Genomic DNA, 21,820 nt, shown 5'->3' with positions numbered 1-21,820 from the left:
AGAAAAAGTATCTTCTATACAGCAGAGTGGCACCGATCATTCATGGATCTTTCTGGGTTCTAGTTCAAAATGCTTATGTTGATAGGTTTGCGGTAGGTGTTTTGCATTTTCATTTTCGTTGTGGTTTTCCTCAGAATTTTTTAGACAATTTACCTGGCACTCACTTTGTCAGCGCTGCGTTTTTTGCAATTCTTTCACTGTTACCAAACAAAAATAAATGTTTAATGGGTTGTGTGATGTTTACCTGATAAATGTGTGTGACCACAAATCCTTGCATCATCATAGGTAAGGACAGAAGAAGAGTAATATTGCAGAATTGTGACATAGCATTATTCTAGCACGCTTTCACAGCAGAGATTAGATTAAAAGTCTAAGGCAGCATTTACAACCCAGGCCCTCAGTGCAGCCGCAGTGCAGTGCCTGCTGGTTTTTGTACTAATTGAGGCCTTGATTCTTGAGTTGAACCCCAGATTTAACTAATCATGCATCAATTAGACATTTTTAATTGGTTTCAGCTATGCAGCTGTAAGAAATTGTACATTTACTTATATTCATATATAATTTAAGTACTGCTGCTTTTCAGACCAAAATACAATCAAATAGGTCTAATCAGTCACACTGTTTGTTCAATGTGTCCAAGTTAAGGGGTCAATTAGGCAGCCAAAAGTCCAGATTCCTACCTTTGCAATTAACAGAAAAATGTTTAATGGGCTTTGAGCCTCACTCTTGACTTGAGTGTTTTATCGATAGGATACCTTGGCTAACTGTGGCACAGCGAGGGTTCTGTGTCAATCACAGGACACAGAAGAGTAACAAGGAGTATTAAGAGTTGGATCACAATCCAGCGGAACATGGAATTCAATTGTACTGAGCAATCTGGGCAACACACTAGAGTGGAATGTTTTTTCTTATATGCCTACAGAGCTCATGAGAATGAGTTTATCATGCGCGTCATCTGAAAGTCCTTATCGCACCTAAGTGTGTGTTATAAAGCCTGAAAGCCTAGAAGTGAAACAATAGTGCAGGGATTTATTTGCTGGTCCCACACGTTTGTGAAGTCTTAGCTTCTCTTTTCTGATGGTAAAGCACTGCGTCCTCGGAAGTGTTCTTTAAAGCCTCCTGCACTGCACATGGAAGTATTCTGTGACCTGCAGGAATTGTGTTCTGAGATCCTTTTCCTTTTTGGTTTTCCTGCTAAGAAATTAATTATTTTTCTTCCAGTTTTTTTGTGCTTTTTTTCCATCAGTGCCGCTGTCTGTTGGTATGAAATGTCATTTCCCAGCAGCGCTGTGCTGTAACTAAGCCCTCTCCCTGGGTGGCAGGGCGGGAGAGAGACTAGTTTACAGCTGTCTGTTTTTCAGGGATGCTGCCGATTAGCTGAAGAAAGTACCATTTGCTGCAGCTGTTAGCTCTTCTGTCCCCCAAAGTGCCTGTGTTGTCTCCAATTAGGCATTTGAAAAATTCAAATGGATGCTCTATTGTTATTTTTTTTAAAGAACAAAAGAATCTTCCTTCTCAGTGCTGTAAGGTAACAGGGATGTAACTTGGGTAGAGTTGCAGTGTATGGTCTGACCCTTGGGCTTATTTGGGCATGTGCTACGGTGTCTTGTGCCTGACCTTCTGACCTCTAGCACAGCCGGGCCAAATGCCTTCTGAAGTCTCATTGCTTCTCTGCTCCTGGTGTTCTGCAAACCCTGACAGTCTGAGCAATATTCACTCATCATATGCTTTATTATATTTAGACCATGAAATGTTCCATAATTTAATGCACACTGTGGTGAACTTTAATTTATTACAGGCCAGTATTTGCATTTTTTTAATTTCACTTATTGCCTTGTACTTCAGGCATAATTTTTAAATTTAGTCTGTGCCATTTTAAGAAATCTTCTTTGATTGTTTTGGGGTCATTTTTTTTTTCTTTTTAATTTTTTGAAACTGCTCTTCCGCCTTGTGGGTAAAGTGCTATAGAACCCTGCATGTTCTTCCATAATAAGCTCTTTTTCCATGTGGAAATGGGGTGTTCCTTAGTGGGTAATTGCTGGTGTCAGTGCACTGTATTGCAGCTTGAAAGCTGTCTTTACATTCCTGAGAAGCAGGTGTCCATGGGTCTGTTAACTTTTTTAACAAGAACAATCACCCAACCAGATGAGAAAGATGCTTCCAAAAACAATGCTCTCCGAAATTAAACTCCCTTTATCCTCAGGGTATTCCTTACCAGTGTTTAATTGGAATTAGTGTACCTCAGTGTGGGATAATGTTCCTTTCCTCCTCCCCATCATCTCTGCGCAGGACATCTTGAACAATCTGGACAACTTGGACTCATGTGACCTTGAGGACGATGACCTCATGCTGGACGTGGAGCTTCCTGATGATGGCTCCCTAAACAGCGGTGAGTCCAGTCCCGCTGAGCAGTATACCAGGGCCTGTGAGCAGAGATCTCCAGTTAGAGGCCTGGTGAACACTGGCTCTGGTGGGCTTTGTAGAGCCACTAATTCCATCTCTGGTTTCACTCTTTGCCATGCTAATGAGCAGTGCTTTCACCTCTTCATAAAGAGAAATTGGCAAGTCATCCAGCTTCACAGTGTTTCATTTCAGGAGAATCCCTCTTCCCGAACCTTTTTTCTATCGTGAATGAGAGCTTCGTGCAGAGCAGAAACGGGGAGTTTTGTGTACTAAAAAAGCAGCATAAAGCACAGAACAGACACAAACAAACATGCTTGCACTTGTAGACACTAGGGCACATAGGCTTAAACACAAAAAAAACACACTTGCCCAAAGCCCAGCAGTGCTGCTGACCTGTGCTGGGGCATGGCCAAGATGAAAGTCTGCGGACAGATGTGTGTGTGGGGTATGCCCTGCGTGAGTGAGAGAGAGCCTGTGCCACTGCGCAAGAGGAAAGTGAGAAGTGTGAGTGTCCCTCCTCCTGCACAGGCCTCCTGGAAGGGGAATGAATGCCTCTGGTATTTATAGCCGCGTGTTTGGGGCTGTGGCCGGGGAAAGGGGGAGGCCCCTCCGGTAGCACAGTGAGGCAGGGCTGTGATGTGGAGAACTGGGCCCTTTTCCCAGTGACACACTGCCAGGCAGGCAGGAAGGAAGGCCTTCTATTTTCAATCTGAGTTCCCATGACAGGACGGGCCATAACAACAACATTCACTCATTCCCAACTAATGCTTCCCACACGGGCTGCTGCAGTCCTCCCCAGCTGCCGGTAAGTTCAGAAAAAACAAGTGTAACTGGAGGAAATAAGTAACTGTTTTTTCTGTCTTCAGCCAGCCTTTTAACTTCAGTTTGTGTTTTGCTATGTGTTGAATAGTGTATGTGTTGCACACTGGGGTCTGGTGGAGTGAAGGGTTTTGGTTTAAAGATTCCAATGTAAGATTCTGTCTGAGTCTGATGAGCTCAGCTGTGTAAAGTGAGGGTGGAGAAGTTTTTTTTTTGTTTTGATTTCTGATATTTTACAGATTTTCTGTTAAGCCTTCTATGACTTGATGCTGGTCTTTGTTCACAGAAAGATGAAAAAAACATTGTCAGCATGTTAACGGTGTCGTGCTACACTGGATAGTAATTTTCACACTCGATTTCCACACCTTTTGTTCTTGATTTTAAACTGCGGTACACTTCATTCCTCCCCAGTACACTAGGGTTCTCAGATACAGAGGTAGCTTTCTTCAGCTTAAACTGAGCTGCTATTATGTAGAGAGTGAAACCAGCTTCTGAATTTGGAAGAACTTAGTGAACCTCAGTGTGAACCCCCAGGGTTCTGTCTGTATGACAATATCAGTGATGATTGTCTTTCATATTCTCTTTTTTACTGTTGATGTCTTTTTTTCTGTATTATCGTGGTGTTTGGAGGTACTCCAAGCTTAGCTGTTTCCATGCAGTAGGAATGTAATGGGGAACAATGTGGCATTATGGAGGAGTGTCAGCTCTGTACTTTGAGATGAAACCTGAGTTGTCTTTGCACCTCATTAGATCAATGAACTATTGACACCTGTGCTCTTGTCCCTGACCTTGTGCTGGGATGCTCCTCTGCAGGAGACGCTGACGGGATGTCCCAGCTGGATCGCTCCGAGCGAGGAGGGCGGCAGGGGCACTGGAGAAGAAGGCAGCACCGGTGGAGTGGCCCAGATCACTTCCACAGTGACACCAGGTGTGGACTGACAGTGTGCTGGAGAGCGTCAGAGTGTCGGAAACTAGTGCTTCTCAGCTCCAGTCCGGGAGTAGGCCAGCATCGTCTGCTCTTTGTTCCTTCCCCGCTTGATTAGACCCGTTTTAGGCCTTTTTAAGGATCATTATTTGGCCTTGGGTTTCAAACATTCTCTGTTGCAGTTGTGTTATGAATCATTTACACAAATGGGAATGACACTGTATTAAATACTCCTGCAAAAAGTGACACTAAATCCTGCAGAGGTAAAATTACACACACTTAAGAAACCAAGAAATTGTTTCAAGTTTGATACTAATTACTGGCTACATCCAACAGCTAAAGAGTCTTAATAATTAACAAAAACGTAATTAGCCTAATTGACAAGGAGTTTGGATGAAGCAAAACCCAGAAAGCACAGGGTTGCTTCAAGAACAGGTTTGATAACCAGCTCATTTCCTGGAGGGCTTACTGGTTTTTGTTCCAACCTAAGTAGTCAATTAAAGAATAAACCTCTATTTCATCTTAGCTAGACATATGTAGGATGTTTCTTAAGGTCTTTTGAAGTTGATTGCTCAAAACATTTACTTCATTAAATGTACAGTTGCTTACACAGCACCTCTGAGCCATATTAGAAGTGTTCCAATTATGCAGTTAATTAAATAATTAGAATAGCTATGTAACTGTGAGCTCAGATGGAACAGAAACCAGAAGCCACTGGGCCCTCCAGGAATTGAGTCTGTTCTAGACTTTTTTACAGTGTTCCAGAGTGTGTAGGAGAGTTTCAGTGTCCGATGTGAATTGTAGAGAAGGGAATAATTATTGCTGATTTACTCAAAGGAAAAGAATGAGCTCCAAATAGAATATTTTATGTCACAATGTAAGTGACAGTCATTATTTCAGCTTATGTGTGCTTCAGCAGATAAAAATAGATGACAAAGCATGGTTTGATATTTCCTTACCAACACTCTTGTAATGTCCTGATGCCCAAAGAGAGTGGACTTCTTACAATATGTGTACTGCTTTTATTTTTTTGAAAATTTCCTAGATAAATATGTATATATTCTGAAAAATGAAGCAAAAAAAAAGAGCTAGGTGGCCTTTTGTATGCTGAGCCGCCCTTAGTGTTTTTGTATAGCAGCTGGGGTTTTTGTTTAGTAATCGCTGGATTTCCACAGCTCTCCATTCACCTGCCTGTCTGCCTAGCCATGTCTATTCACAGTGCATCTGAAAACCTTTCCATTCAGAACATCCTCTTTCTCATTAACCTGGTCTCTCTGTGTTTCTACTGTTTTTTTTTTTACATTCATTCTCCAAGTTTTTAAAGTGGTTGGAGATGCTCAAAAATATCTGCAGAACTTAAGTCTCTGTTTAGAAGTCTTTATTGTTCTGTATCTGTCTGCATTTAGGAAAGACAGAGGTATGTGGGTGGAAATGACAAGTTGAAGGTTTAGACAGAGTCTCTTTGTCCAGACTGTGTGAGTGTTCCCACAGGAACACATTGAAGCTATAAAAGGTGCTGTTGTAGTTTTCTTAGCCTTTTGCTTTCCACTAGCTGTAACCAGATATAACTGGAGTAACCTGCCCTAGATAGTAACCTGTATCAGAACTACTGCCTGGGCAAGTGTCCCAGAATGCACTCTGCCCCCGATGCAAATTCGAACAAGTGACTCTATACAGTACATCGCACAAAAGCAGGGTCATCTGTATTTCAAGAGACACTTCTGAATTTTTACTGTGAGACGTACATAAAAATCATGGGGAAATCTGATTGTGTTTTTTAATGCCATAAGCTCCTCTTGACAGCACAGCTTATTTGAAAGATGATACTCCCTACAGAAGATGAAGTAGGTAAGATTTGTGCAACGTGACTAGTGTTGGGCATGGGTTTTGATTTCCGTTAGGCCAGTAGTAGAAGTTTCACAGATGATGAAGTACCTGGAGTCAGCTGTCTGTGTTTATACTGTTTTTTGCCCACGCTTCTCCTCCCTTACTAAACTCTGATATGGAAATATAACCTGAGACTCTTGCCATTACATTTTTGGACATTTTCCTGCCGACCCTATGACTGACTGTGTGAAGTCCTGGGATAATGTGTACTGTCTCTCTTTTGCTTACCTTTCCAGGGGTACTGGGTTCCTGGGCTCCACGACTGGGCCTTTTGAGGGGTATGGGTCCTCCGGGTCAGGCCGGGCTGCCCCACGCCCTTTGCAGCCTCTGGGCTGGCAGGAGAACACAGTGATGTTGGACGAGCTGACGCTAAGACACATGGCCCAGGACTGCACCTCAGTGAAGACACAGCTGCTCAAACTGAGGAGACTGCTGCAGGTCAGATGATTCCTCCACCTCCTGCGCATAAACACAGGCTGTGATTCTGTTACAGTCAGCTTCATGCAAGTTCCTTGCCATTCAAAGTATTTCCATTCCATTCCATTTCCAATCCTTTATTTAGCCAGAAGTGTCAGAGGTGAACACATTCTAACTTATGGCAATGACCTGGTCACAAAGCTCACACAGTTGTTGTGTGAGTACACAACACAAGGCAGTTAAAACACATTACAACAAAGAACATAGTAAAGTGGAAGAAAAACAAAACTGTTTAGTAGTATCATTTATTGTATGCCACCCCTACAACAGACTTTTTAGACATCACGTGGACGATTTTTGCTATCGGAACAGTCTGTCTGCAGTGCCCTTTCTGTGTCCCAGACAGATCCTATTTGTGAAGACAGATGAATAAGTGCCTCTAATACTGCCAAAATAGTGTCTGCAGCCTGTAACCTCTTCACTGTGAATCACGATAACAAAGAAAGAGCTGTAAAGCAGTGAGTCACCTCTTTTCTTGATTGCCCTTGCCTTCCCCAAGGAGAATCCCTCAGTGAGTGTGAAGTTTAATGGGAAATATGCAGAGTGCTGCTTAAAGTGGTGTCATAAACTGATTCACTGATTTGCGAACCGGAAGACATCTGAAAATCACATGCTGCCTAACTTGGACGTTTGATTTAGGGAGGCGTGTATCAGATTCCTTACTCTCCTATTTGGACAGTCCCTCAGCTCCTCTGCTCCAACTTGATCAGGAGTAAGTGTCCTGTGGACAGTGCTTGAATTGATGCAGTGCCATGCAATCTTCTTACAAAGCCCAGCTGATAAAAAAAAAAACATTGTTTGGGGGCTGCATGTCAAGAACAGAGAGACCCCCTCAGTTAAAGGATGGAGTAGGCAGACAGGTGTGTCAGTAGTGCTGCTGTTTTGTGACACTGTGTTGCATGGCGACAGGGCTGTTATATTGTAGGTGCAGGGGTGCAAAGAGAAATCTTGTTCCCTGGCAGGGGTTATCAAATGAGGGTTGGGATCTGGGTAGTGCCAGGACTGAGCTCCTATCCTAGTGTTAATCAAAAAGCAGTCAGGGTGGACTAATAAATTAATCGTTTTATTACCCAGGTAAATTTGCATTTGCCCAGAAATTAAGACCATATCACTGAATGGTTTAATAGCAAATTTGACATGTACACGATGGAAAGAAAAGTTTAAGCCATCTGCATGTTTTTTTTTTAATCTTTGTCACTTATGTTATATACGTGCTGTGCACCCTGGGGATATTCAGCTCTTACAATCCATTCTATTACAAGGCTTTATTTCAGTTAAGACCATAATCACTTAATTGATCTTTTTCACATCCAACTAAATAATTAACAACATAGAAAGAAGCACTTCTACCAAAGAAGGGTCCTAAATGCACGAGTTGTACAGGCTTACTAATAAGAACTAGCACATATCTTATGCTTTGTGCCTTTCATAGTGACGGTGGGAATGTACTGATGCTTCAAGGAGGCAGAATTATCCCATGTTTCTGTAGCACAGCTAAAACCTGGATTGTCCAGCCAGAGGAACTATCACCCTGCAGAGCAAATCCCCTCAGTCTTATTTTTTTTTTTGCATTCTTGGTGTTTTCAGCCAAAGCAGGCTTTGTGTTACAGTCTGGATCTAAACCAGCAACCTCCAGGATAGTGTCCATCCTACACTCCTCACCCTTCATAATCGGTGGCGGTCTGTCAGTATCGGTACTTAATAACTGGATAATTTAAACTTTGTTGTCCATTCCTGTACAATTGTCAGTTAAGGTGTGTACAGCATATTTGGGAAGACGTGTTTGGAGGCAGTGGGAGCTTGTAGCTACAGAAAAAAGATCATTTTGTGCGTTTTAAAGCTCTGGACTGTTGGACTGTAAGCAGCAGGAGGCTGAACAGTTATAAAAAGGTGGGAGATATGGTCCCCTGCCATCCTCACCTCTGTTGATGTTTTATTCCCCTTTCTCCTCCATTAGCCTGCAGCTCACTCAGCTAGTCCGGTACACGGCACTCTTCTCTTCTCCCCCGCTCCCCCCCGTCGACACTCTGCTCTCCTCCTCCTTTCAGGTGCCTCCCCAGGACACCCGCTTGTGTTCCCCCTACATTGCTCGGGGCCACTTTCTGCCCTGCCTGGCTTGCTGCCAATTAGTGTGCTGAAAGCAAGACAGGGATTTCTCAATTCGTTGCCCGTTAAGCTCTCGGATCAGTCAATTAATCAATCGCATTGCAGCCCAGCTAGCGGAAATCATGAGTTAGATGTTGGAATCTGGGTGCGCAAGAGGGCTGTCTCGTTAGTGGAGTGTGGAGGTGGACGTGGGCTGGGGTGGAGATCTGTGCAGCCTTACATCGTGAAGTGTCAGTGGTCTTAGAGCAGCTTGGAGAGGATGGAAAAGAATATTCCTCTTTGAAACCCTCCAGGAAAGGTGTTACTAGATATTTTTGTTATTCCATATAAAGGCATGTGATGGAAAAAGCAGCACAAAAAGGGGCTTCTTTTTTATTTTCAAGCTGTATTCCTTAGCATCCACTCCTACCTGACCTATATCAAGCTGATGACAGAATAAAACTTTCTCCCAGTCTGCGATCTCCAGCCATCTGAGGAAAGAAAGAAAGTTGTTGAGGTTGACCATGCATCCCTCCTCGCTGTCCCTGTCCTTCTGCATTATTCTGGGCAGGAGGTTTGCTATCTGCAACTGTAGACTGCGGACAGTCCCTTTTGCCTCTGTTGGTGGAGTACTAACGGCAGTTTCACATCATGCTTACTCCTGGGGCAATGCCTGTACTGTGTCTTCAGTCTGCTCTCTGCTCAGGCACAAAATGTAGGTGCTTGCCTGTCTGTACCAGTGTGCAGTCAGGTGTGGCTTTTAACATAACATCTGTAGCTGCTTTAGTACACTGTGTGCTGTGTAAATGACATATTGCATTACGTCATTAAGGCTAAAAATAAAATATGGCCATTTTAAGGAGAAGTCTTAATATTCAGAGTGGCACACAATGTAATTGTTCATAACATTTCATTCGCTTTCCACCTTTCTGAATTTATTTCCTTTAACAGACCTTTAGCTGAGTTCATGGGAAAAGGAGTACATGAGGAAAAAAATCTTACCATGCCGAGCTGTGCAAAATACTCTTGGGTAGAGCTTTGCACACCAGGAAAGAGGCAAGAAGATGTATTGGACTGGAAATTAATAATCACTCTGATTCAGAACAGAAATTTGTATTTTTTAGAAAAAAAAATCATAATCTGATTTTCTCGAGTCTAGACGTCAGTGGTGGTGACTTCGGTGATCTTGTTCATATCAAGCATGTACACCTGAAGCCAGGCTGCAGCCAGACTGTTAGTGGTGTGTCAGAATGTAATTTCTCAACATTTTGAATTTGGTATACTTCGAAAGCTATTCACATGTTTTAGATAATAACTGTAACACTAGTATAGCAGTCGTCAAATATAGACCCTACCCATTGCGTCCATTGCTAGATTCTGTTATGACCATTTTAACGGACTGATAGATATTAAATGTACTTGCCTGGACCAAAAGACTGGAAGGACTGTGCAAGTGTAATGTCGCCATTTATCTGTTTACGTATGAGTGACGCAGGGTTCAGGACATTGCTGTGGGTTAGTTGAGCATGTGGAGGCAGTGAGCCAGGGACTGTTCTGACTCATCGCACTAAGGAAATACATCCATGGCCTTATGACTGCCTCTTGTAATAAAACCTGCCCTTTGAATTGCTTGCTCTGCATTTGAGGAAGCTAATTTCAAGTACTATTGCACAAATTAATTCATTGACTATCGGTGTCAGAGCTTAATTAAAAAATAGTGCCTGTGCTTTTTGTATGTTATAATTAAGCCTCTTAAGGAGAATTACTTATTGCTACATACTCTGCTGTTCTTTATAATTGAAGGGATTTTGCTTGTTTATTTAGCTTTAATGTTCTGTAATGAATGGGGGAAATTATTTTTTCCTTTGTTTCAACATTCTTTTGTACCTTTGCGAAGATAAATTCAAAATGTAACGATTTGCATAAAAGCAGATGAAAATGTATGTGTTTTTTGTGACAGTCTAGCCAAAGACAACATTCCAGGCTGCAAGTCTTCACAAGCTCATGTTTACTTGAGACCCGACTTTGCTCTATTTCATTCTGTTTGTCTATCTGCACAGATGGGAGATGGTGGTACTGTCCAGGATTCCCACCTGTCTGGAGCCTCAAGTCCTGATCCTCTGGAAGACTCCAGGGTTCCCCTGCAGGTGAGATCAACCTAAAGAAAACCTTGACACAATTGGTCACACTAAGAGAAGACTGCTGTGGTCCACTGTCATTACAATCGCTCCTTACCCAAGTACTGTAAATCTCATGAGTTTGACCTGACATTAGCCAAACAATTTAAAAACAAAGCCGGTTTAATATTCCATCTAAGCCATCCTTTTTATTAAAGAAAAAAAGATAGACACTTTGATTAAGATATTATGGATGCATTTCGTTTTTACGATTGTATTGCATATGGGCTAAAGCGCCAATGTTTATTCCCTTCTGAATGTAAAAGCTAGAAACTAGTGGTCAAGGAAGGGTGCCAAGAGTCCTTCCAATCCATTTCATGCTTTATTTCTTATCTTTCATTAGAAAACATTTAGGGTAGCACAGTGCATGGATAAATTTCATATTCTGGCACCCATCCACACATAATACACCTGAACAGCAGAAGAACTCGGAAACAGGCATGGGCACATTAATATGTTGAGTATGTTATCCTTCCAGATGTGCTACAGCGTAGCACATTGCAATACACCACCCATGGTGTCTGATGTAGCCCAGAGGACTAATGAAGCTAGGTATATAATCCTGGAGCATCAGGGAGCCGTCAGTGCATGGCGAAGCTTAATGAGACCGCTTGTATATTACACAGTTCTCAACACGGAGTGGGGAGGGGGCATGTGGAGTGAATTTTTTATAAATAGATGGGTCTAAAAATAAACAATGTATAATTTAAGTGGTAAATCAGTTTGCTTAGCCAGCACTTTTTTTGTAAAAATTAAACAGCAAAACGCGTGACTAGTGAGGCAACATCAAATGTGGGCATGTGGAATCTTTGTTCCTACCAGTGTGCAATTTCAGAATAAGAGAACAGGAGTCCAGGTTTCAGGGAGGTGAAGTGACACTCAAAGAAGGGTTTTAGTTCAGTGTAAGTGACTCACTATGCCACCACTTCACAGCTCTCTTGTAGTGATCAGAATGCTCTAAAATAATCCACACATCAATCCTTAATACTTCTGTGAGGTGTAATATTTTATGCTAAATATTGTTTAGCGGTGTGGAAAAAAATATATTTTAGAACAATACTTAGAAAGATTTTTTGCAAAAGCAATTGTCTTTATACCAAGAATTAATTTGACTAGTTTTGATGTAAGTCTCTAGGATATACTGTACCTCTTTTTAAATCCTTGGTTGACAGGAGACCTGATGCTGATGTTGTCTTGAAAGGAACAACATATTCAACTGTTGTTTTTGATTTAGTTTGTCCAGTGAAAAATGGGGATGCAACAGGAACTTGAAAGCAAGCCCAGATTAAGATAACGAACTGACATGAGGAAGCCTCAGTTTTTGGCTTCTGGTAGTTTTTTCAGCCTTGCTGCTTATCCCAGTACTCTGTGGCCCTTCAGGACCTGGTCGGGTTGGGTTTGAGTTATTATGGATGTAAGATTCTGTTCGCAGGTGTTAAAAGTCATTATCTGTAACACCAGGTGGAATGAGAAGACACAGCTATGTAGTTGTGCTCCGTGGAGAATACTAAAATATAATCCTAAATGCTGTTGTAAAGTTGAAGAGCCTCTGAAGGAATGAGGCAGAACTGTCACAGAGGTGAAGCACAGGATAACTCGGAGTGCTCAGCAGCTCTGAACCCTAGCTGGAGAAAGTCCAGAAAGCCTGAAAAGTTCCAGCTGGTTTAAGTGCTCCAGTGGCAGGAAGCCTGGTTACCTGTTCTAAACATGCGTTACCTCGCATCTGGCCACAGCTAAGCAGTAGGCGGGAATGACCAAAGCAGGCGAGTCACAGTTATTCAGTCCTCAAAACCATTCATAAACAGAGGTAAATTACAGTTCTGTTTATACATATAATTCCCTGAACACTGTCTCTCCTAGACTGCCACGTTGAGCTTGACAAGCTCCCTGATCACAAGACACTGGATTAGACTCCCAATAATTGCTCTAACAAGGGCCCGCCTCCTCTCCTCCCCTCACCGCACAACTCGCTGCTCTCCAGCTGCATATTCCATAACATTAGCTGGAAGAAAACTGAACAGGAGCAGAGGCCACAATTCATTTTTTATGAAACTCATCACCCCTCTGACTTACAGGCACTGTCTGCCTCTGTAGCTGCCAACATTAAAACTGGAGGATCCTTGTAAAGAACTGTCTGGTATTCGGGTAGGCAGGTCCCTTGCCAGTTCCATTTCACATCAGAATTCAGCACAGCTTTTAGCCCTGCAGGTAAAGAGCAGAGTTCTCACCAGTGTTATTAAAACTTCATGGATGGTTCTCACAAATGTTTTAGAAGTACAGGGGTTTTATTTATTTATTTCAGCATGTTAGTTTGATTTTTATCAAGACCATCCACCTCCTCCAGTGGTTCATTTTTTATACACATCCACTGTGCTACACATCATAAACACATTTGCCTTGTTTATTGGGGACCAGTTAATGATTGGGATGCCACTAGAATTTTCTGATCCCAAACTCTGGATTCAACAGGTCATGGTGCAACCTGACTGGGTTTGTCACATATGCTTTTAGCTCAGAGCGTATTAGGTTTGAGACCTGGGACCTAAGAGTACAGACTGGTCATTGTCCAAAAAAAAAGGCATCTGGGGTTGAGCTTTGAGCAGGTGTCCCATGATAAATAGTAGTTTGGTCTAGCCTTTAGGCAATGGGCATTGTCAAACATCTGTCTGCCTGTTTTACCTGACATGTATGTAATCTCTCCATCAGGTGGAGGAGCTAATGAAGGAAGTTCAGCAGCTGAGGGAGGAGCTGAAGAGTAAAGATCAGACCATTGAACAGCTGAGGCAGCAAGCGGTGAGAGAACCGGATTGGGCTTCTTTGTGTGAGGAAGGGTCAGCATGTCTGGACCCTGGATGTTAGCCGCTGCTGTCGATGGACTGCTGGTGGGGGAGAGAGCAGCTGAGGGCTTGTGACCTTATGCTCTTCTGCTCTTCGCCTGGCTCCAACGCTGCCTCCACTCTAGCAGCACGATGAAAATAGGTTAATTGTGCCACTTCCCAGCAGAAAACCATGCTGATATTTATTAAAATCACGATAGGCAGTGCGTCCTCTCACGCTTACCAGGTGCTGTGCTGCCTAGAAAGCTGCCTCTTTTCATCTGAACGCAGTTTGCTGCTCCGTTTCTCAGTGCTCCTCTGCCAGGTAATGCCGACCTGCTGATAATATCTATCTAATGGGCAACTATTGACACCCTGTTCTCCGAAAGCCCCATGCTGCCTGCAAAGTGGAAAGGAAATTAAAGTGATCATCATCAAGCCAATTGACAGCAGGCTGCCTTTTAGTAACTGTAATGCAACGAGGAAGCCGCTGTGCTCAATGTGAAGCCAGCTCGGCCTGGTCGTGGTGGATTGGACTTGCTTCTGCTTAACCCGAGCCGGCAAATTCCAAGCAGGCTCTTAAGCTGAGAGCAGCCACCCCAATCTGCAGCCCACAGTTGGGCAAGGGTGAGGCTTTCACATTTCTAACAGCCATTAAATAAGCTCTGTCAGGGCCGGGAGCGAGCCAGATTTATTGAGGAATATTACCTATATAGAGCTCTCCATAATGCTTTTTGGTTTACTGCTGCTCTTGAAAGCGTTGCTGTCCAGTTCAGAGCTTTTTCTCCTTTCCCTTTTTTCCCCTTTCTTTTATTTCCTTTTATGTTTTTCATCCTCCTGAGGTTATTTATTTATTATTTTGCTCATTCTCAGGTAGCCATAGTAACAAGACATCTGAGCGCGGAGTGCGCAGTATGCTGCAGAGTGTGGTTACGGGGGTCGCTACAGCAGTGTTAATTATAAATGGTCTGTACATTGGCAACTGCAGTCAGTAGGATAAATCTGGACAGTAGGAGAGAACGCTTCGTTCGTCTTGCTTGTATTTAACTTTTCTTTAAGAGAACACCTTCTCCCTGACTGACGAGCTTCCAGACTCTCCATCTGGTTGTGACAGTGCTCGTAGCCTTTTAGCCAGTCTCTTTAAACTGATTGCTGTTCCAGATTTTCTTATTAAAGGCGAATACATTCAGCATTACGTAACACAAACATTAGTTTTTGATAGAGCAGGGTTAATACTGAATGTATTCGCAGGTAAAGTGCCAGCTGTATGATCGCTGTGTGTTCCTTATTACTTTCCGAATGTAAGCCCTCAGTGCAGAGCAGGGGGGCGCTGAGTGCATTTGGCTGCTGGAAATGCAGCTGTATTGTCCCGAAAGTGTCAGTAGCTCTACTGCTGTGGCGAAGTGTCATTCTTTATTTATCTCTGTATTTTAGATTTTGTAATGGGTCATATTCTTATGATTTCCTCAGTTCCTAATGCTAGATTTTGCTTTTTTTATACTTTGCTCCACAACACAGTGGTATCAGCAACACCTTCTTTTATTAGTTACTTTTTCAGGTGTGACTTAAGTGAAACATCCCATTATTTAATCCAGTGGTTCCTGGTCCTGGTGACCCGCACGTCTGCTGGTTTTCATTCCATCCCACCTTCATTGGATAATTCAAGCCTTAGTTGATCTAAGTTGCTTCAGTTGCATTCTGTTTCTAGTCACAAGTTTGGGATTTTATTTCATTCCAATGGTTAAAGGTCAGACATGTTTAAGATCTAGAAACAGTTTAAATTAATCTTACTATTAAGTGAATGAAGGGTATGATTGAGTAACTGGCTCGACAGAACCACAAACCAATATGTGTATGGGTCAACAGGACTAGGTCTTTACATCTTTACCCTCCTGAAGGTTGACTGGTTTATACATATGAACTAGAGGACTAGAATTCTCTGCTGCACTTAGAAAATGGAAGGTTCTCAATCATGACATTCTGTGTTTCACTAAAAGCTGTCAAACTAACATGTTACCTAACTGCTGAAGGAGCAAGTCTGTGCATTCACACTGAAAGAGGGGTGGACGTGATGGCTCTTTGCAGTTTTACAACTTTTACAACTTCTAATGGCCAGTTTTGAAGTCTTTTTCATCTCCTGTGGAGGTTCACTGGAACTGCTTGATATAGTATTTCACCTTTTAGCAGTCCTAGTTGGAAGGGTGGTGCAGTGTGACCGTTGTAACCAGAATTATTTGGCCCCTACCTGGCAGAATGCAAAACAAATTATTTTATTTTTGCTTTCTCACCTCAGTCTGTGCTCGCCCAGCCTGCGAGATGTCACTGTCAGCACAGAGTGCCAGAGGTGAAGACGGAGAGGCGCACACATCAGGACAAGGCCACCCAAACCCCCTGGAGAGGGAACGCTGTGAGTTCTGCTCTTTATTATTGTGTCTGCAGCCTATCTCATCTTCCCATCACTGTGCCTCCCTCTATCCACATCACCCAGCAAGAGAGGAAATGGCGCTGCCTTGCCTGTACAGGTCTCACTCTTTGCTACACAACTCTAAGATTTCCTGTGTCTTTGTTTTTCACCTCTTCATCTCTTCTGTCATCCTCAGCCTGAGCATGGCTTCCACTAATGCTCTGTTAATACTGCGGTGGCGGTCGCCCTCTGTGCAGTCCTCCAGTGCGGAGAGGCGGAGAGATGAATTGGTGAGCCTCTGTCAGTGTGACAGCAGAGTGATGAGCCCCCCACAGGCAGGGGTGCAGGGTTATCGCTCAGCTCCTGTGTTGTCGTCTGCTGGGCTGCTGGACACAAACCCCAGGTCCAGAGCCTAGTACCCTAAGAAACCCTGAAAATCTCCATCAGAGAGATTTGGTTCCATATGCTTGTTTTAGTGTGCATGAACAGTATAATTAAAAAATGCCTTTGATGTGACAATTTATGATGTATTTTATAAGCAGTAATTTTTTTATAATAAAAATATCACCCTGCTGGAAGAATCTAGTTCTTTTGCCAGTATGTTTTTCCAGTAGTGTTACTGGTTCCAGAGAGCTGTGGCGCCCTGTGGATTATTAAACCATGCTTCCCACATGGTTTTGTCAGACCTCGTGTTGGGCTGACTATGATGAACAGGCACATGTGGACTGGCTGGCCGTTGTGCTCTGATGAAAGGAACTCGTGGCTGAGTCTGGGGAAATAAATCAGGGCAATTTCACTAATGACACACAAGGATAAATCTTTCAGGGTCCAGTAGATGAATGGCCTTTGTTTACAAGGCAACGATACAACATGCATTGCAACGAACAGCACGAATTCCAGTGGCAGCAGTACTGAAATTACCTTGGCACACTGCTTGTGCTTTTGATATGATGGACTGGTGTGTTCAGTGAAGAGCCAGTCGTGTGATTAGATTCTAAACGAAGAGTTTACTTGATCTATGTCTCATAATAAGTAACGCATTCATTTTACTCCACAATAAAGGATATGTGCTGTCTGAAGGAATACCCGGGCCATGTTGAGTCAAGAGGCAGCGATAGTTATAACTTATGAACATAGATGTGTTTTATTTAGTTTTTATTTTTAGGACTTTATTTACTTTTTTTAGTGAAATTTACAGTAAGTCAGGGAAAGGATGGGAAATTGGAACTGCTCCAGGGCTGTGATTTACAGCCTCATTTATTGGCTTACCTGAATGGGGCAATAAAATTATTTACGAACATAGCATGCTGGGCGGGAGCTGTGTGCTCCTTGTGCTTGTTGGAGAGCTGCAGATAAGCTTCTGTGCAGTTGTAATAATGTGCAACAGCCAGTGGCACAGCGCTGATACTACATTATTCTAATTGAATTTTGCACTGCTCAGCTGCACAGCTCCTGCGGCAGGCTCGGAGATAAGCCAGGTGAATTGAAATTAAAGCATTTTCTTTCATTCGTTTTTTTTTAAAGAACAGATGCCATTTGAAGGGAAAACCTCACTAAAAACAAACGCAGAACGTGATAGCCTTGACATTTCACTTTAGCAAGGCTAAACGCAATTGCTTTGAAAGGTCAGAAAATAAATGGTAACACACACTTGCTATAGCTCCTGATAAGAGGAAAAGGAATTAATTTTTAAAAATAAAAGCAATGAACCCAAATAAAATCAAGTATTAGAAGATGACAATGGCAGAAAAAAGGTCTTTTTGAAGCCAGCTTTTGAATCTGGAGTCAAACAGAGTTTAGGGCTTGACTACATGCTTTCCATAATTCTGTTTGAGTGGGCCTTTCTGTGTGTCTTCAGAGGAGTTGAAAGCCCAGCGGTACCCTGAGTTTGTGCCTGTGTATTATGATCAGTGCTGCAGCAGGATGGATGGCGTGTTTGTTTTATTGACAGTGGTGCAGCAGGAGGAGGCAGTGTGTCTCAGGGTTTTATATTCAAAGCAGGAAGGGCATTTGCATGATCTTCTTCCCAAGTGTAGCTGAGTTGCTTAGTGTGACCAGAGAGCACCTGGAGGGCATTTCTACATGCACCTCAGCTTCCCTCTGACAGCTGGTTTCTGTAGCTAATTACAGTGGAATGGCATTGGAGAGATGATTGGGAAGTCCAGTGTTATAGAGGCTGCGGCTTTGTGTGTGTTTAGTGTGTGTGTGTGTGTGTGTGTGGAGACAGAACTGGCCACCCTTGCAAAGTGACATATGCAGTTTCCTCCTTTTATAAGGATGGTGATGTAAACCCCCTATAGCTGTGATATCATATATTGTACTGATCCTCTGTTCAGATTTTAATTTCTGTGAACGTAGTGAGTTTTAATGTCCTTCAATCGAAAAACAATTAAAAAACTGAAATGTCAATTGTCGTGGGGTAAAGCTTACGATTTCTGTGCTGATATGTGTGTGTTTGTTCATCTAGATGTATGTGTGTCTTTCAGCCTGGCCTGATTTATTTTTTGTGAACAGTACAAGAATGCAGACAAGGCTACTGTATGTCTGTCTGCTGAACAGTGTACTAATATAGGGCTGGTGTTCCTTTCATAATGTGCTGTTGTGGAACATCATAGAATGTCTTAGTCTGGTTTCTCCACCAGGGGACACTCTTGAGTTCTGGGAAAGAAAAAATACTAAACATCAAATGAAAAACAGCCCATGTATTTAAAAACCATCCATGTGTTCATTCAGCCATTCATTCTCTCATCTCCCTTATTAACAGCAAAACTGGGAAGGACTGGAAACTCCCATCAGTGACTTACAGTGCCATGTGATCTTTACCTAACCTTGCATGTGTGTTTCACATACTTAGCATTTAACTGGCTTTAAAAATGCCTCTTTCGCACACAGGATCATAGAACCATACAACACAAGCAGTGTGTGGCTCTCATTCATAAAAGCTCTTCCCTGCAGGAATAATTGGTCCTGTTACTGGCTATAGATGTTGAAAAAGAAGGAAAATAGGAGTAGAGTGTTGTGCTCAAAGTGGCATAAAGGTGGAGGATTAAAGGAAAGTGGAATACGTTTGCTTTCCTGTGTAAAAAATACATTAGAACAACAGCACCGTTATTGAGTTATTATTGATGCTATGATGGATGTATTTGCAATTGCAGCAATAATAATCAAAAAAACTTTGTACATAACCAAGAAAATTCTAAAGGTTGCTCAGATGGCACAGTAACAACACCTGTCAAATTCCAGCCTCCAGAATAAAAGAGGTTTTCCTTTCATTTTGAATTTTCTCCTCTTTAAATGGAGCCTTTGCAGGTGGCTTTGGAGTGGAGTTTGAATATAATTGGGTTTTACACCCAGGCATCAAAAGTGTTCACGCGCTGAATCAACTGCGACGGCCCTGGAAGGGAACAGAAAATAGCCTGAATTCTCCTGGGAGTAAATTCTGTATCCGCCACTGCAAGTTCCTTCAAAGTACAGATTTGCTCAATTTAAGATGCTGCCAAAATACCGTGAAACGAGATTACCTCTTGATTGTCACTCGTTCTCAGCTGTATCTCAGGTTGGGCATCTTACAATTCGCTGATGATACTCTAATCTAAATCCTGCGTTTGGGCTCATCAGAAAGTTGGCCATTTATTAAGTGGTACACATTCACACTCACAAACAAGCTTATTTTCCAATCAAATGACAGACAGGGGGAAAAGCAAGCTTCTGCTCTGGAGTGCATCTGGAAAGGACGGCTGTGGCTTGCAGTCAGCTGTAGAAAACTGCATACTTGCTGCTGTGATGTTTTGTGAGTACAAAACAATTCCCAAACAATTACATGCCTCATTCATCATGAGAAAATAGAAACACAAAAAAGTGTTTTGAGTTGTGTCTAGCCTGTTGTGAAATCAAGCACTGGGGTTTTGCTCAAGTGTCTTAACAGCCTGTTTATTTTGCATGTGAGTGAATTTAAACTTCAGGGTTAATACAGTGGAAAAGACCAGAGTCTTCTGACAGACAGCTAGAGGCCCCCTTTCTAGCAAAGCTTCCTAAATATCCTCCACCTCCTCTGAACAAATCAAAAAGGGGAGAAAAGGGGTAGTCTTCTGTTCAGGCTGTCAACGTCTGTGCTACGCCAGACAGGATAGTACACAGTACACCAAGACCTTGGAAGCTAACAGCTTTGACAGGATCAATTGAAGCTGCTTCCTTCGCCATTTTGTACAGGGCTGAAAAGTTATGGAATTTAAAAGTTTCTTGTGAGCACTTAGGAAGCTTTTATGGTTTTAGAGACCTTGATATAAAAAGGCTACAAATCTAGAGATAAACTATGATTTTCACACTTTATTTCATGATTTATTTGGACACTTTGCTTTGTAAGGGGTTGGCATGAAGTTGGTCTTTGTAATGTATATGCAATTAGTCTTTTTTCTTTAATCAGTTCAAGTTTATATTTAATTTAGTCAAAATTCTGTCTCTTTGTGGTGAGGCAATCTCAGGGCACTTTTGTAAGCTTCAAATTGAATCAGATTGGTAATACAGTAGATGCTCAAGGAATGGCTGCAAGATGTGTAGCAGCAAGAGCAGTGGAGATTGCTGAACAACAAGGCTTTGTTAGAGTAGTGAAGAGCAGAAGACACACTCTTCAGTCTCAGTGTGTGTTGTGTAATGCTCAAGATGGGTAGAGGGTAGGTTAAAGCTCCACACACGCAGGAGGGTTACAGCCTAGCTTACTGCAAAGCAGTTTGCTAACATAAAAACTTAAAACCATCTGGATTTTCATGACTCCTGTGGCCTGCACGTACCTGCTGAGTTTTGTGGTTAGGGTATTGTCTGAAGATTTGCATGGGTGCTTCAATAACTCCTGTTTCGAGCACAAAGTATGAACTGAGAACATGCCAGTCCAGCGACGCATGCATTTTGGAATGGAGATCTACGTCCGACATCTATCTTTCTTGAAGAGGCCTGTGCGAGGCTGGGCTGCTCTCTAACGTCATGTCGCGTTGCACACTAACACTTCCGCGGAGGGCGAGTGTGGCTGTGGGTTCTCTGTGTGTGTCACGCCTCTCCCCTTCTGTTTTCTCTGCGCAGGGTGTGCTGCCTGCTCCCTTCTTCTCTCCCTGGCAGGGCTCGTACCAGGGGACGCCCAGGGCCAGCGCTCCACACCGCAGACAGAGTGAGTCCGCTAACACCACCCCCAGCCCCCTCCCCAGTCTGCCCTCAAGTCTCGCTCTACACCACCACTCTGCCCCCCCCCACCCCCTTCTTCAGCTGCCCTGTCGTGCAGTTTCCACTCCTCCCCTCGACATGGAGCTGAGTTCCACTGGAGCCCTGCCAGCACAACCTGGCGCGCGGTCAGTCCTGGGGCCTTTTTAATGAGAACAAATACACGAAGGAGAAGCGCAGTTTCCCCTCCTGAATTCTACCGCTGGGGATAGAAACCTCCCATCATACCATTCAAAGGTTTTCAGTGCTCTACATTTTTATCATGAAGAATAAAAAAAACTTACATCACTAGTAAAGACAGTCTAAGGTAAACCAATCAAATTATCTTCCAGAGTAGTAATAATATCAGTATTAAAGCTAAAAGTGATTAGGGCCACGGGCCATGCTTTGTGGGTCTGTAGAGTTCAGGTCTCCAGAAATACTGAAAACTTGATTCTTGTTGCGAAAGATTCATTTAATGTGTTCGTAAATATATACATGGGGAGAAACAATTACCGATTTCACAGCAAGAAGATGTCCTTTGGAATTGTGATTAGGATTGTGGATCTAAGCTTTGGAATTAGATACAAAATGTTTTGTCTGTTTGTCTCTGTTGTGGTTTGTCTTTATTTCAATTTTG

At 42.8% G+C, this 21,820-nt stretch overlaps 1 protein-coding gene across 1 annotated transcript in view; it reads left to right on the top strand.

Moving 5' to 3' along the window:
• Nucleotides 1–21,820, top strand: part of LOC148834820 (serine-rich coiled-coil domain-containing protein 2-like) — a 76,505-nt gene that overhangs the window by 41,991 nt on the left and 12,694 nt on the right. The window contains exons 4-9 of the mRNA XM_088917045.1: nt 2,290–2,389; nt 4,036–4,150; nt 6,271–6,472; nt 10,657–10,743; nt 13,480–13,566; nt 15,883–15,996. Coding sequence (XP_088773171.1) covers nt 2,290–2,389; nt 4,036–4,150; nt 6,271–6,472; nt 10,657–10,743; nt 13,480–13,566; nt 15,883–15,996 — 705 coding nt within the window. The remainder of the gene's footprint in view (nt 1–2,289; nt 2,390–4,035; nt 4,151–6,270; nt 6,473–10,656; nt 10,744–13,479; nt 13,567–15,882; nt 15,997–21,820) is intronic.

This window comes from Atractosteus spatula, chromosome 5, assembly GCF_055471065.1.
Source record: "Atractosteus spatula isolate fAtrSpa1 chromosome 5, fAtrSpa1.hap1, whole genome shotgun sequence".
NCBI classification, from domain to species: domain Eukaryota; kingdom Metazoa; phylum Chordata; class Actinopteri; order Semionotiformes; family Lepisosteidae; genus Atractosteus; species Atractosteus spatula.
The sequence above is the reverse complement of the archived record's forward strand: the minus strand, read 5'-3'. Positions and strand labels throughout refer to the sequence as shown.